The following is a 13,435-nucleotide window of genomic DNA, read 5'->3' as shown; positions in this document are numbered from 1 at the left end:
TGAGTACTTGTAAATTCAGTGAAAAGAAAGTTGTGCATGGCCATCATTTTTTACATTGAATACATTGTGTAATAGTTTGTATGAAATGCACTTTTCATGACACCTGTGTGACCTTTACATCCTGGCATATTTGTTGGTATGGATTTGCCATTTTGAATTCAAACTCGGCAATAGTCAATTTTCAATTCAATTTTTGAACTGAGCTTCTGGAACAAAAATAGGTTTTCCTTGTTAACAAGGGAGAAAAGTTGTTTGTTGTATGATATCATACTGCACTGGCAAAAAATACCAGGATGTAAGGTCACTCTTAGGTCATGGCCTATTTTCACCCATAAATCTGAGTCGTCGAAAGGTCAGTCAAAGTGTGTATACTGTTCTATTTGTGTCCAGTGACGCAGTGTGATTTCCACTGTTCCACTGCCAGTGTACTGAAAGGGTGTCTCACAAGTTGTTTTCAGTTCGGTTATCAACAGCTGCCATCCAGCTTTACAACTTTAACCTCAAACGTTTGGTTTCCTGTCTCTGCTCTAGATAATGCTGCAAAAGTTGTGGATCATTACTGTTTCATAAATCCTAAATATTGTGCATTGGGACAAGCGGCTCACTGTAATCTTTGTCCTGTCCTACAAAAAACAAATGTTTCTGATGACCTAGAGGACAAAGAAGCTGGAGCTGTTCCCCGTTATCTTAATGTCTATATGTATGGGTGTCAGACCACTGCCCTCAGCAGTGGCTACAACGTCCAATGTTTCTGAGCTATTCAGAGTGTGAGGGCGCACTCATCATGAATCGTGCCTGTGAGTTGTATCATGGAGGTACTCCATGGTTGTATACAATAATGAATTCTCTACATAATCTAAGGATAGCATGGTAATCTATCAAAAGCTTAAGTGTTATTTGAAATTTAATATATAAACGAAATGTTTGCCTAATTGTCACATTCTTCTAGAACCGATGTTGTCGACTTTTTCTTTCATGACGTGTACGGCCCTTTTTGCAATAACCTGCTGTAGGCCTACTTGCGATTCAAGAAGATCCGTGCATGTTTGTCTCCGTTTTGTTTCCAGTAATTAATAAAACACTGGCACCAAAGCAGAACCGGGCAGTTTCTTGATGAGTCGCATTACGAGGTAACATCATCAAAGGTGTGTGCCTCAACTAAATGATGTGTGATCCGAGATAGTGGGATGCAGAAAAAGAGAAACAAATTACTGATAATTGAGAATAAAAAAGTCCACCAAAACTTGTGTTAAAATGTATGAGAAAATAATGCAGTTTTCGATTTTCACAAAAAAACCCAAACAAAACAAGTAAGAAATTCATTAAGGACTAGTACTTCACAAGCTCCAAATAGAGTTCACACAAACAACAGAGTTGGACATTTTTGATCAAAATTGAAGTTGCGAAATACTGCACTGCGAGGCACATTCTACGTGAGCATCACAAGTTGATACAATACCACTCCATATAAGTATAATGTGGCTTTGAAAACCGCAATTACACATTACACGAGTGGCCATGCACACCACACAGCATCGTCGCAAAAGCTTGCCATTTTGCGGCAACAGGATTGCATATGCCTTTTTGTGTGTCAGCGAATGGCTGACTGACGTGACTGTGCTGTAGCCCTACCCCGATGTCCCAATACACGCCGCCCACTGGTAAACAACGCAGAAGGGAGGTATATTCTGTCGTTTCCGCTGTTCCTGATGTCGCAACGAATTCACGGAGGTAATTTTGCTGCGATAAATGTGCTTTGTACTTTGTAGCCGTGCATGAACTTTTAATGCAGCGATAGTCGGCCATTTGGAATAGGCACGGTTATAACTGCGGCTCACTGTAGGCCTATAGTTTCCGTGTACACGCGTTCAGTTCCTCAAACAAACCATCTCCGAGTTGAAAGCTTTCACTGGTTTGCTAATGACAGTGTGTGACCTGGATGAAGACGTAAAATATTCAATTATTTCGGTCAGAATGGCCGGTCTACAGACTATGTCGGCTTGTCCCAGTTAACAACGATCCGTCAAATATTAACTTTTACCGCCTACACTATAGTCGAAGTCGGCGTCGACCTTACGCGTTCAGAGACGCCATTTTGTCTTTTAGTTTAGCTCCATAGTGGTCACATTATTTCAGCATATTTCAGCTTTATGTTTGCACCGTTTTCGCCACGCAAGTTGATATAAACAGCCATTATAGAATCAAAACGAGATAAAGACAGATTTTTACAGTCAATCAACTCCTACGATCTGGCCTTCGGAGCTGTATGCGGCCTTGTAGTGTAAGAACCCCAGTAGGCCTAAGACCCATACCGTATATAAGCTTACGTTCTTCCGGGTTGACAAAGTGCTGTGGGGCTGATAACGGCTAGCTATTTGGCAATAAATGATTTCATTTCAATAGATGCGATAGCAAGCCTCGATAGGACAGTGCAACTCAGTTACGATGGCGTTTTATAATAAGGAACCGTCCTGCGTACAGTAAAATCACTTTAGTCAGTCAGTGCTGTACAGATTGAGGTCGCGTTTATTCGGCCATGACCTGAGCTGAGGTCATCTTACGCAAAATGGCGCCGTTATACAGTCGCAGCTCAGAAGAGTCTATGTGCTCACTAAAAATTTGCTACCTGTTAGCAAGTCCTTGATAAAGTGTTAAACTAACATGTTCACGCAAAGAAAGGTGCCAAGAAATTGTCATGTCATTGCAAATTGATAATCAGCTCTGCAGATTATTTGATTATGTATCTTTACGGCCCCTATTTCTATAGGTATATAGGCCTACTGGGTCAATTCATATTTTCAGTGACGAGCGAACAAGGAGGGGGTCAGTGTAAATGCGGGAAAAGCTCGACGCATTCGGCTTTCCTTTTAATTGTTCACCAGAAACTCCTAGCAGTTCTTGCAAAACGTTTATAGCCTAAAGACATATAACTCCTAAAGCTAACAGTAAAATAATTTATTTATTTTCGGTTTCACTTCTTAAGTCGTGACTTTTGAAAAAGCAAAAACCAGTAAGACTATACTTATATTACTCCTGCAATACTGAAGGTAATAGTTTAGAAACAAATTAAAGTGAACGTTGACTCATTAGTGAAGTTCAATTCCTTCCATATTAATCCTCTTTCTCTGTTTTTTTCTTAGCATGGACAATTCCCCCAAAGCTTTGATATTGACTGAGAACTGGGGAAGTCCAACAAGTCAGGGCGTCCATGATAGCATTCAACGGGTTACTCGGCTCCTTGGCGGTGTTGACGTATCCATTTACTGCAGTCCTCTACACGCCACTGAGGATGGAGTCGCCAATGCTAGGGCACTTGGTGTACAACTCGTCCTTCCAAATGTCAAGCCAAAGTCGAATTTTAAGTCCAGGACGTTTCAAAGTGATCGCCAGCGGTATCAAAATTCCCTCGTCGCAAATTTGAAGGGTCTGGGGAACACGAAGTTTGTGTTTGCGTTCGGAATATCAACGACGGAGACTGCGACGTGGATTGCCAGAGAGATCTACCCTACAGCCGCAGTCTACACGATAAATCTGTGGAGCAACTACTTAGTCACGCCGATCACGGTCAGGTACGGCAGAGAAGAGCTTCGTTTCCGACGAGATCTTCTACTGGAGGAAAGTCAGATCGCAAAATTAACTTTTCCCGCCGGTCACCGCCGCCAGCACGGGACAAACCAAATTCAGCTCATGGCAGGCAACTTGGAACCCAAATTCAATTTACAGCTGGAGGGAATGGTGCTGACTTGAAATCCCTTGATGAATGTGAGCATGTCGTAGTTCTCTCGTTATTCGAGAAATCTGAATTAAACAATGTAACATGCCTGGATACCATTCTCAAAGCGCTGAATTCCGTCGTGGCTTCTCACTCGAGGCCTCTCACCTGGAAAGTGTTTGGCTTGTCGCCTAAACAGAGGACGAAACTTCTCAAGCGCGTACAAGCAGATGCCAAGCTCGAAGTGCTTTCTCTGGCCATGCCCTCTGCGACAGCTGGAAAACAGCTGGAAAGTGAACTCCTTCGAACCCACATGTTGCTTATGCCCTCGTCTTCCAAGAATTACGCGAATCTAATTCAAGCGGCGTTGTTCAGAGCGGTGCCATTGGTTCTCCCGAGGGGTTCCCCGAGCCATCAGCTCATAGAGACTCACATGGAACTGTACGCAGACAGCGTCGCTGTTGACATGAGCAATGGCTCGGACGCCCTGGCAGCTCACATTGACCACGTGATTGCTGACTATCAGACCATCTTACAGAAGGCAGTGGCTGCCAAGGAGGTACTCCAACAGTCACTTGGCCCGAACCTGGCAGATGTTGATGATGCAGTCAGGAGTCTGCCATGAAGACTTATCGTCACTTGGCCTTGTTACTGGCTCCGTCCAACGGAAGAGGAGACTCTGGTCAAAAAGTAAAGGTTAAAAACAAAATTGTAAATTTACCCAGAAATGGGATACATAACAAAGAGATCTACTATAGTATATGAATGCAACTATGAAATTATTACTATAAATAGTTCGTCCGTAAAATTAATATATATATATATATATATATATATATATATATATATATATATATATATATATATATATATATATATATATCTTTATGCTCGATGATAAAGTGAGTTCACAGCGAATTTGCATCGTCTATATCGGGGAAAAAGGGGGCGTGTTGCCCATGTTTACTCTCAGAAATCAGCTTAATAATACGGTATTTGTGGTGGTGACTCACTTCCTTTTTTATTTGTCGTCTTAGTTTTTCGAAAATCGAAAATTTTATTTTTCCCCATAGAGTTAACACAGGGATGGCGGCCATTTTGAATTCTAAATATCGATAAATTTCAAGTAATTTTGCTCTCTAGTATCAAAGTTTGCACTGTGACCCCTGATTTTTATTCTTGTTTTGGTAAGACAACGGTCGAAAGTTCATTGAGGAAAGTTTGAGCAAAAGTCTTTCACTTTCGAGGCGCATATTACCTGAAGGCATATTACACCGGTGTACCAGGCTCTTGCCATGACCGAACAAACCTCTCTTAAGGTAGAACGCACCTCGGGGACAGACATTCGGACTCTCAAACTTTTACAATTCTCTTCTGATATACCACATGTGGGGGTTCATTTTAAAGCTCTTGGTGAAAGAAACTGTTCAGCAGCTTAGTTTTCGAAATTCGAAAATTTTTATTTTTCTCCATAGAGTTAACACAGGGATGGCGGCCATGTGGAATTTCTAATATCGGTAAATCTTGGGTAATTTGTTTCTCTAGTACCAAAATTTGCACGGTGACCCCTATTTTTATTCTTGATTTTGAAAGAGAATGATTGAAAGATTCCTTGAGGAAAGTTAGAGAAAAAGTTTAAGTCTTTCACTTTCGAGGTGCATACTACCTTAAGTAACTGACACTGATAAATGTACCACAAACAGGGTCGAAGAAAGCCAAGAAAGGAGAAATGTCGGCGGTCCAAGACAGCAAAAAGCAAGGCTTTTTTAAAAGTTCAATGAAGAGAAAGCAAGAGACACAGTGTAAGTCAATAACTTCTCTATTGTGAAAATTAAAGATGTTCTAATATAGCTTGCTAGAACATTTGCGCATGCGTAATCATGATTTCTACAACAGCAACTGCACTGTACAGTAGAAGCACATCTATGTATAGATATAACACCGTCACCGTCATACTTACTAGTCCTTCGACAAACGACAGACATAAAACATTAATGAATGTTCAGAACTACTTGAGATTTGATCACATCTGTCATGTCTGTAGTAGTTGCTTGCATTAATCCTCCATTACAAGGTAAAATATCCTGAATACTTTGAGCACTGTAATTTTTTACCAAAAAATACCAGGGCAACATTTTACCAATTTTTATGATTTTTTCTGTAATTGTTTTCCACAATTTTGGACCAAATGGACATATATTTTCATGGGCTACACTTTTTGACCAAAATTTTGGGAAAAATCAGAAACAAATTGTCTACGTCTGAAAGAAATTGTCGGCATTTTATTGTATAAAGGCAACAAAAATCGACTTTGGCACTCAAAGGGTTAAATTCGCTAACTGTTTTTATCTGTGTGTTATTTGCATACATAGTGACGAGAGAAACGTCTTCAGGGAGAGCTAGACTTGCAGCAGCCGCGACAGAGAAGCAGCAAGGTGAGAATGATTGAAAGTGTGAGATTGTGAACTCACACTTTCATAAGATGAGGCAGTTATAACATGTGAGATTAATGGTAGGCCTGAGCATATAGGACTAGACCAGTATCCAGTCAAACTTTCAAATGTAACAGCCCCATTTCAAAATCATAGTGAGTGAAATTTACGTTAATGTGCTCTTGGTGGCGCTTTAAAATTACAAGGACGTTGTAAAGACCAAATTGCAATTGTCCAATACCAGTGAAGGAAATTCGTTTGAAACGCTTACTTTGTATAGTTCGCCAAAACAACAACAACACAAATTGCCCTGAAAATTATGTATTTCATACTGTATATTCTGTATGTCTCGACTGTGATTACCACTGTAAACGAAACTCTCCGTTATCGAACGGATATTATATATATATATATATATATATATATATATATATATATATATATATATATATATATATATATATATATATATATATATATATATATATATTTGGGTTTTTTTTCATAAGATATTTCTCCATTTAATGGGACATTCTGTTTGTTAATAATATATATATATATATATATATATATATATATATATATATATATATATATATATATATATGTATTAAACAAACACAAATTTAAAATGTCCCATCAGACGGAGAAATATCTTATATATGAAATAATAACGCTCCTAATTAACATGCGATGATGTGAAAGGTTTTGCTAGTACGTATACGTTAATATGTGTCTGTCGAATTTGATTTATTTTGTTTTCATTTGAACATCGACTTTCATTTGTTTTCTGCAGCAGGTGATCAGGTTAAGGAGGAAGAAAAAAAGAAACAAAAACGAAAAAAGCCATTTATACGGCGCCCTGCTCACAAGCAACGGCTCAATGATCGCAATACCTGTAAGTTTTGCCCGGTCTTTTACATAATGCTCACGTGACCCGTAGCAAGAAGTTGCAAGGCTGTAACTGTGAAAATCTGAACCCAAGCTGCTTGTCTTGGACGTGACGTCAAGTCTGTAGTCAATTTAGTACATAAAACAAAGTATTAACTAATGTTGGCACTTTATGACGACATTACAACCATCGTTCTTCAGAAAGTGCTCTATTAGGTTTCATGACGGACTGGAAAAATTAAATTAGGCCAATTACAAAAATTTGTTTGCCGTCCTTGGATATTTGGAAAACCTACCAGCCAGTCAGGGAAATAAAAATCAAACACAGAAAAAAAACCGCAAGAGTATTGACAAAAGCTAAGCTCTAAAGCCCCAATAGCTGCGAATTTTATGCATTATTTTCATGATTTTATTTTCAAATCACAGTTGGTTTGTGTAAATGTGCTAACTGAAGGACTTGGATGAGTATCACTGCTCGCTGATATGAACCATGCCTACGTGTTTTTAACAGGTTAAATAATAAACGGGTGCTGCACTCATAAAATGGCGTCCCCACAGAAAAGTACAAAAAAGCAGTATTTCCTGTACACACATGTTGTGATCTTAAAAGGAACAAGCATGATGCCACTTACTTGAATGCACAGCACACGGTGATCAACATTTTGTTGTCGTAATCTTTATTTTCTTTGTCACATGATTAGTTTTTGAAGATGGCGGGAAATCTAAAATGATGTTAAAATGAATTCATATGCCATTTTCGACACTTATGACAGTGTTATACACTTATTCAGTCTTTAATGGGTCTTATTCAAAGAAAACTCTTAGAAAACAGGGGATATTTTGAGATTAGTTTATTGCACATTTGCAGCTATTGGGGTTTTAATTTAGTTTTTTTTCGAAAAAAATATATAATTTGCAATAGTGTTAACACTACAGTGTTTGATTTCTTAATTTTCTTTGAAAGCCTATCAGCACGCGGACGATAATTTTAACGCGCCTTAGGTCAAATAACGTAATATATTTATTTCCAGTAACATACCTCCGAAAATTAGCCTAGGTAGGTCGGAGGATTTTTTTCTTTTTTCTGACTGAAACCCATTAAATACGGTAAAATGTAGACAATTTACTCATTGACAATCTTTTTTGAAAATGTGGAAAAAATGTCTGCGGTCGGCAAGGTTACCAGAAACACATTTTTTTTGGGTTGTTGCCCTTATCATAAAACTGGACTTTCCCGATAATACAACACGATTGACGAAAACAGTCACTGTGTCACAAAGAGTGAAACGGTACACTTTAGTGTTTTATTTTCTGTGATCAGATAAGAAATAAAAATACTATGTCCACGACGACAAAACATGACGAAGATTTTTCGTTTAGTATTCTAGAACGATAATAGTTGGACTAGTCGGGTTATTGCTGCTTACGATCCGCTTTTAAAAATCTATTTATTTATTTTATTAATTTAACGTTAACATAACGGATTTCATACTTGTCAATATACATTACAGAATAGAAAACATTAATATACTAATTATCTGGGAAGAAAACTAAAATTGTTTCCATAAATATTGACTCAAAGTACGAAAATTGTCTTTATCCACCATTTTCTCAAATCAGATGTGAAGTACATAAAGTATCATGCACTTTTTGTATAATGTTGTCACTTGTTGCTATATCATAGATTTGATTTGATTTGCTTCAGATGACTTGGAGGTCAGGGTCGTGATCAAGGGAATCATACCTGCTGAAGGGAGGAGTGTGAGGGCAGTCGACAGTGCCTTCTTTTCGTGCTACAGGACGAGACGGAACGCCAGGGAAGTGGCCAGGAAACTCAGCCGGAAAGGGTTGTATGTCAGGGAGTACGACTACCGCAGGCTTTCCTTCATACTGGTCTGCCAGACCATCAAAGGCGTGGAGTCACTGATGAAAGACTACTCGTCCGCTCGTCTGCAACAGCTGATGGAGGAACAGTTTCTGTCCTTGAGCCTCAATGACGACATTGGCGCCTTGTACTTGGCTCTGCAAGCTAGCATCGACTATGAAGAGTACATGATGTGCACGGAAGAGCTGGAAGAGGAACCCTGGGAAGGTATGTGTGACCTTTGACAATAAGACGTTGGAAAAGTTGCGTTTGTTTGCTGTCGTACGTTTAAAATTAAGCTGGTATGTATCGCAGTTCAACAGTTGTAAACTTTCCCAATTGATAATTAACGGGTGAAATAATTTGATTGTGACCGCTGAGACGAAACGGAGTGTGTATGTCGCATTTGTCGCAGTTTTTACTTGTGAACGGTCGAAGAAGACACAGCTGGTATGTGGCATTCCACATTCTAGACTTAAAGTGATGATGCCATGAAAATAGTTATATCGTGATGTCTTTTCTTCTGTTCTGTAGATGGACGATAGCCGCAAAAGTTTGATAATATTCCCACTATTTTTGTCAGGAAAAGTCAAAAATTCTTCGCCCAAATGTGTGTAAAGTTACTAAGTATTAGCCCGTAACCATTGCCATCACAAAGCATCCTGTACCGTGAATACATATATGTGCAACGCCATTGTTGACAACTGATTTCTTGTCCGGACTAGAATTCCGTTGTCAACAGCAACATTCCACATTACACGAACACAGGTTCTGTTGACAAGTTGAACGTTTGGCATCCACACACCATTTTGGGAGCAGCAATGAAACGTCATTTTCCAAATAGGACCAAAATGTTAGATGCATCGAAAGTAACCGGTGTTTGAGCTTTAAGGTAGTATGCGTCACGGTCTCGAACGTGAAAGAGTTAAACTTCTGCTCAAACTTTCCTCGATGTTTGAAAAACTGAGACGGTGAAAATCTCTCTTACTTTTAAAAAAGATAAATTTATTTCAAAATAGTCACAAATAAAACAAATCTACATAACTGTGTTGAAAATCTCTCTTACTCGATGAGCTTTAAAGTTAGCGCCAACAAGTGGCAGATTAGAAAAACTTGTAAAGGTTTGGGAGTCCGAATGTCTGTTCCCGAGGCGCACTCTCACCATGAGTAGTGAATATATTTCTCGCGTGATTGAATTTGATTAGATCCATACGCAGTGCCGGAGGTGATAGAGGTGAACATCGCCGACCAAATTAAGGAGGAAGAACTGCAGAACATAAGGAAGACAGTCAGGGAACTTCGAGATGACGTCACTCGCCTACAAACGAGGAACATCAAGCTGACGGAATCCAACGAGATGAAATACCTCTGCATAGACTTCCAGAGGGCGCTGTCCACGAAGGAGCAGACGCGCCACCAATGTGAACTGAAATCACTTACCTTGGAGTGCACACAGATCAAGGCAGACGGTGAGAGAGAAATGTCGAGCAGAAATGCGCTGATGAAGATGAAAGTAGCACTCAAGGAACGAGCAGAGAAGATTATTTCCGAAGCCCTTGTTGACAGTGAAATAAAGGAACTCTATCAGCAAGTAAGACAAGTTGAAATGGGTAAGCTAACTTCGAAAATAATTGATTCTTCATAATTGTCAGTGGTGAATATTGCCCCTGACATACATACACATACATGCATAAATATAGATGCAGGGATGCATAAATATTCATAGATACTTCTCTGTATGTATCTATATGCATCCATGTATCTATATTTATGCATGTATATGTGTGTTTGTCAGAGGCAATATTCACCATTATATATATATATATATATATATATATATATATATATATATATATATATATATATATATATATATATATATATATATATATATATATATATAATATATATATATATATATATATATATATATATATATACATGCACTCATGAGGTACGTTTTCATTTCTGCATCTTAAAAGGTATCTATTATATATATATATATATATATTATATATATATATATATATATATATATATATATATATATATATATATATATATATATATATATATATATATATATATATACAGCTCAACTAGTGACAGTTGAGAAGTGTTACGGATGTGCATGAAATGTAATTTTCATATACATAAGTTCGTACTTGATGTAATTTTATACTTACAAACGGCCTGCTTTTCCATCGACTACTTTCTCTCTGCACCCATACATGAACGTAAATTATTTAACGTAAACACTGTCATATTCACAGGCATTCCTTTGAAAGGGACGAGAAGGACCCTGCGTGTTCATGGGCCGATACCGGGACACACTGTTTGGACGTACGGAATATACGTGAAAACGAACGGTGATCTCGTTCTTTGCGAGCCAGAAAATGGGCGTGTACTGATAATGACTGGCGATTTCCAATGTGAGTGGGTCTTGGCTTTTGCCGCCTTTGCAAAACCGTTCAAACCGTGGGACGTAGCAGTGAACGAAAAAGGTGACGTATACCATGTGTGCGATGGCGGGAACGACCAGATTGTGGTGAGCTCCGTGCAAAGTGCCGTGTTGAAAACGTACGGCCACGACGAAGACATAATACCGATGAGCGTTTGTTTAAACGGCGATGGGCATAGCCTTGTAGCTGACTACACGGGATACATTCGGAAATATGACCAGGACGGTAAACACGTCACCAGGAGCGAAGATGGACAGGTTGTCCTGCCTTTGTGTGTGAGAGTCACGTCAACGAACGATGTAATCGTGAGCGAGGAGAGAAAGGGCATTCAGATATTGGATTGTCAGTTTAGGGCGCTGAGGAGATTCGGAAAGCAAATCTTACGCGGTCCGCGCGGACTATACGTGGACAACCGTGATATCATATGTGTATGTGACTGGAGTGGTGGACAGGTGGCGCGCTTCAATATCAAGGGCGTTTTCCAAGGCTATCTTTACCACGATCAGTTTGAGAGACCCATCAACATTTCCATGATAACGAATGATCTGTGCAGATTTGTTGTAACGCAGGGTGCCTTTGTCAATCTATTGTACGTGTAGGAAAGTCGTCTGAAAAATATTGATGCACGCAGAATAATTTCCTGTAGTGAATTTTAAAGGAACACAACGATATCGATAGACGATGAAGTGCAACTAAATTTGATACTTTCTGTTGTCTCCTCTGTGAGATAAGCGTGACTGGAAGTGTTTTTGGCCAATTGCATGAGATTAAAATTATAAGCTGTATTTGATAAGAATACTTGTCAAATCGTATTCTGCGAAAAAGAACTTGCCACCATTTTGCTGCAACTTTAAATGTAGAGGATAAGACAAAACAATCATATTGCCGTGCATTTAACACAAATTAGATATTATTTGTGTTGCATGTCAATGGAATGGTATCACATGTAAAATAGATTATGCGAATTTTTATTTTGGAATTCCACAAGTAAATACATGCGCGACATGGCGCAGCTGCAGAGAAAATTCATACTATGGTTTACTGATTCGTTTCACTTTGACTACAAACAATTTTATTCATGAAAAGCATTTGCTTTCAACACTTTGAAGTATAATAATTAACAAATCAATACATTTTTATTAGTCAGAATCGTAGTCTAACACAATACCATGTATGCATTAATTGTGTCGATAAAGGTGAAATGTTAACTCTGGGCAATACTTGCACGGACTTTACTTAAATAAATGAATTATTGTAAACTGGTACATACTCGTTGCAGCACAACATAATTTTGTAATGATTAAGCAATAAAGCACTCACTATCGCCTTTATGTCGTGAACTGGTCAAAGTCAAAATCGAGTGGTATACCGTCGCTGGGTGTGATTTCTTGCTTTAAATCTTAACAGTACATTGAAATTATGGTGTCGACCGTCAGCTGAATAAACGGATTTTTGTTCATTTTTTGCCAGCCGTGGTACATTGCGAATATTGCGCCATCAATATACTGGTATGATATAATAATTCATATCTTCGCAAATTTATTTAAAGGGGTGGTAGTCGGAACTGCGCATGTGCGACTCTCTTGTTTATAAAAAAATGTATTTAATGCATGGTATCTGTGTGCATCACTTAAAATAGCTACAACATATAAATTTTTACGATATTCGATGTTAACAAGCATGTTTCAAATTTCATCAATCGCCAACGTACCCGAGATACAGTATTTACATCGGTCGTAGGGGTCCCTGGCGACCTTTTACCAGAGTTCACACGACCATCTCCCTTTAAGTGGTAGTATAAAGAATTATCTCATAGTGGCACAAGGCTTTCATCATCTGAGCCAAACTGGCGTTTCACAGTTCATATACCTCAAAATCAGTTGACATACTGATTTAGAGAGAGAGAGAGAGAGAGAGAGAGAGAGAGAGAGAGAGAGAGAGAGAGAGAGAGAGAGAGAGAGAGAGAGAGAGAGAGAGAGAGAGAGAGAGAGAGAGAGAGAGAGAGAGAGAGAGAGAGAGAGAGAGAGATGTTCATTTATACCGACTGAAAGTTTGAGGGAACATGACAATCTTA

General features: G+C 38.7%; 1 protein-coding gene across 7 annotated transcripts; it reads left to right on the top strand.

Annotated features, from left to right (window-relative positions):
• The first annotated feature begins 1,578 nt into the window (after positions 1 to 1,578).
• Positions 1,579 to 12,649, top strand: LOC139130182 (uncharacterized). 7 transcript variants are annotated; one of them, XR_011551812.1, is made up of 9 exons: positions 1,579 to 1,681; positions 3,141 to 4,402; positions 5,416 to 5,514; positions 6,085 to 6,147; positions 6,944 to 7,042; positions 8,741 to 9,127; positions 10,105 to 10,509; positions 11,173 to 12,047; positions 12,106 to 12,649. XR_011551812.1 is itself a non-coding variant. In XM_070695926.1 (8 exons), exons 2-8 carry the CDS (start codon positions 4,306 to 4,308, stop codon positions 11,958 to 11,960), a joined length of 1,938 nt encoding a protein of 645 aa, XP_070552027.1. In that variant the 5' UTR covers positions 1,579 to 1,681; positions 3,141 to 4,305; the 3' UTR covers positions 11,961 to 12,649. The 7 variants fall into 7 exon arrangements, 4 of the variants coding, with proteins under 4 accessions (XP_070552027.1, XP_070552026.1, XP_070552025.1 ...); XR_011551811.1 differs by having other exon boundaries at positions 6,941 to 7,042; XR_011551810.1 differs by having other exon boundaries at positions 3,141 to 4,408.
• Positions 12,650 to 13,435: the final 786 nt, after the last annotated feature.

Source organism: Ptychodera flava, chromosome 3, assembly GCF_041260155.1.
Source record: "Ptychodera flava strain L36383 chromosome 3, AS_Pfla_20210202, whole genome shotgun sequence".
Lineage (NCBI taxonomy): Eukaryota > Metazoa > Hemichordata > Enteropneusta > Ptychoderidae > Ptychodera > Ptychodera flava.
The sequence above is the reverse complement of the archived record's forward strand: the minus strand, read 5'-3'. Positions and strand labels throughout refer to the sequence as shown.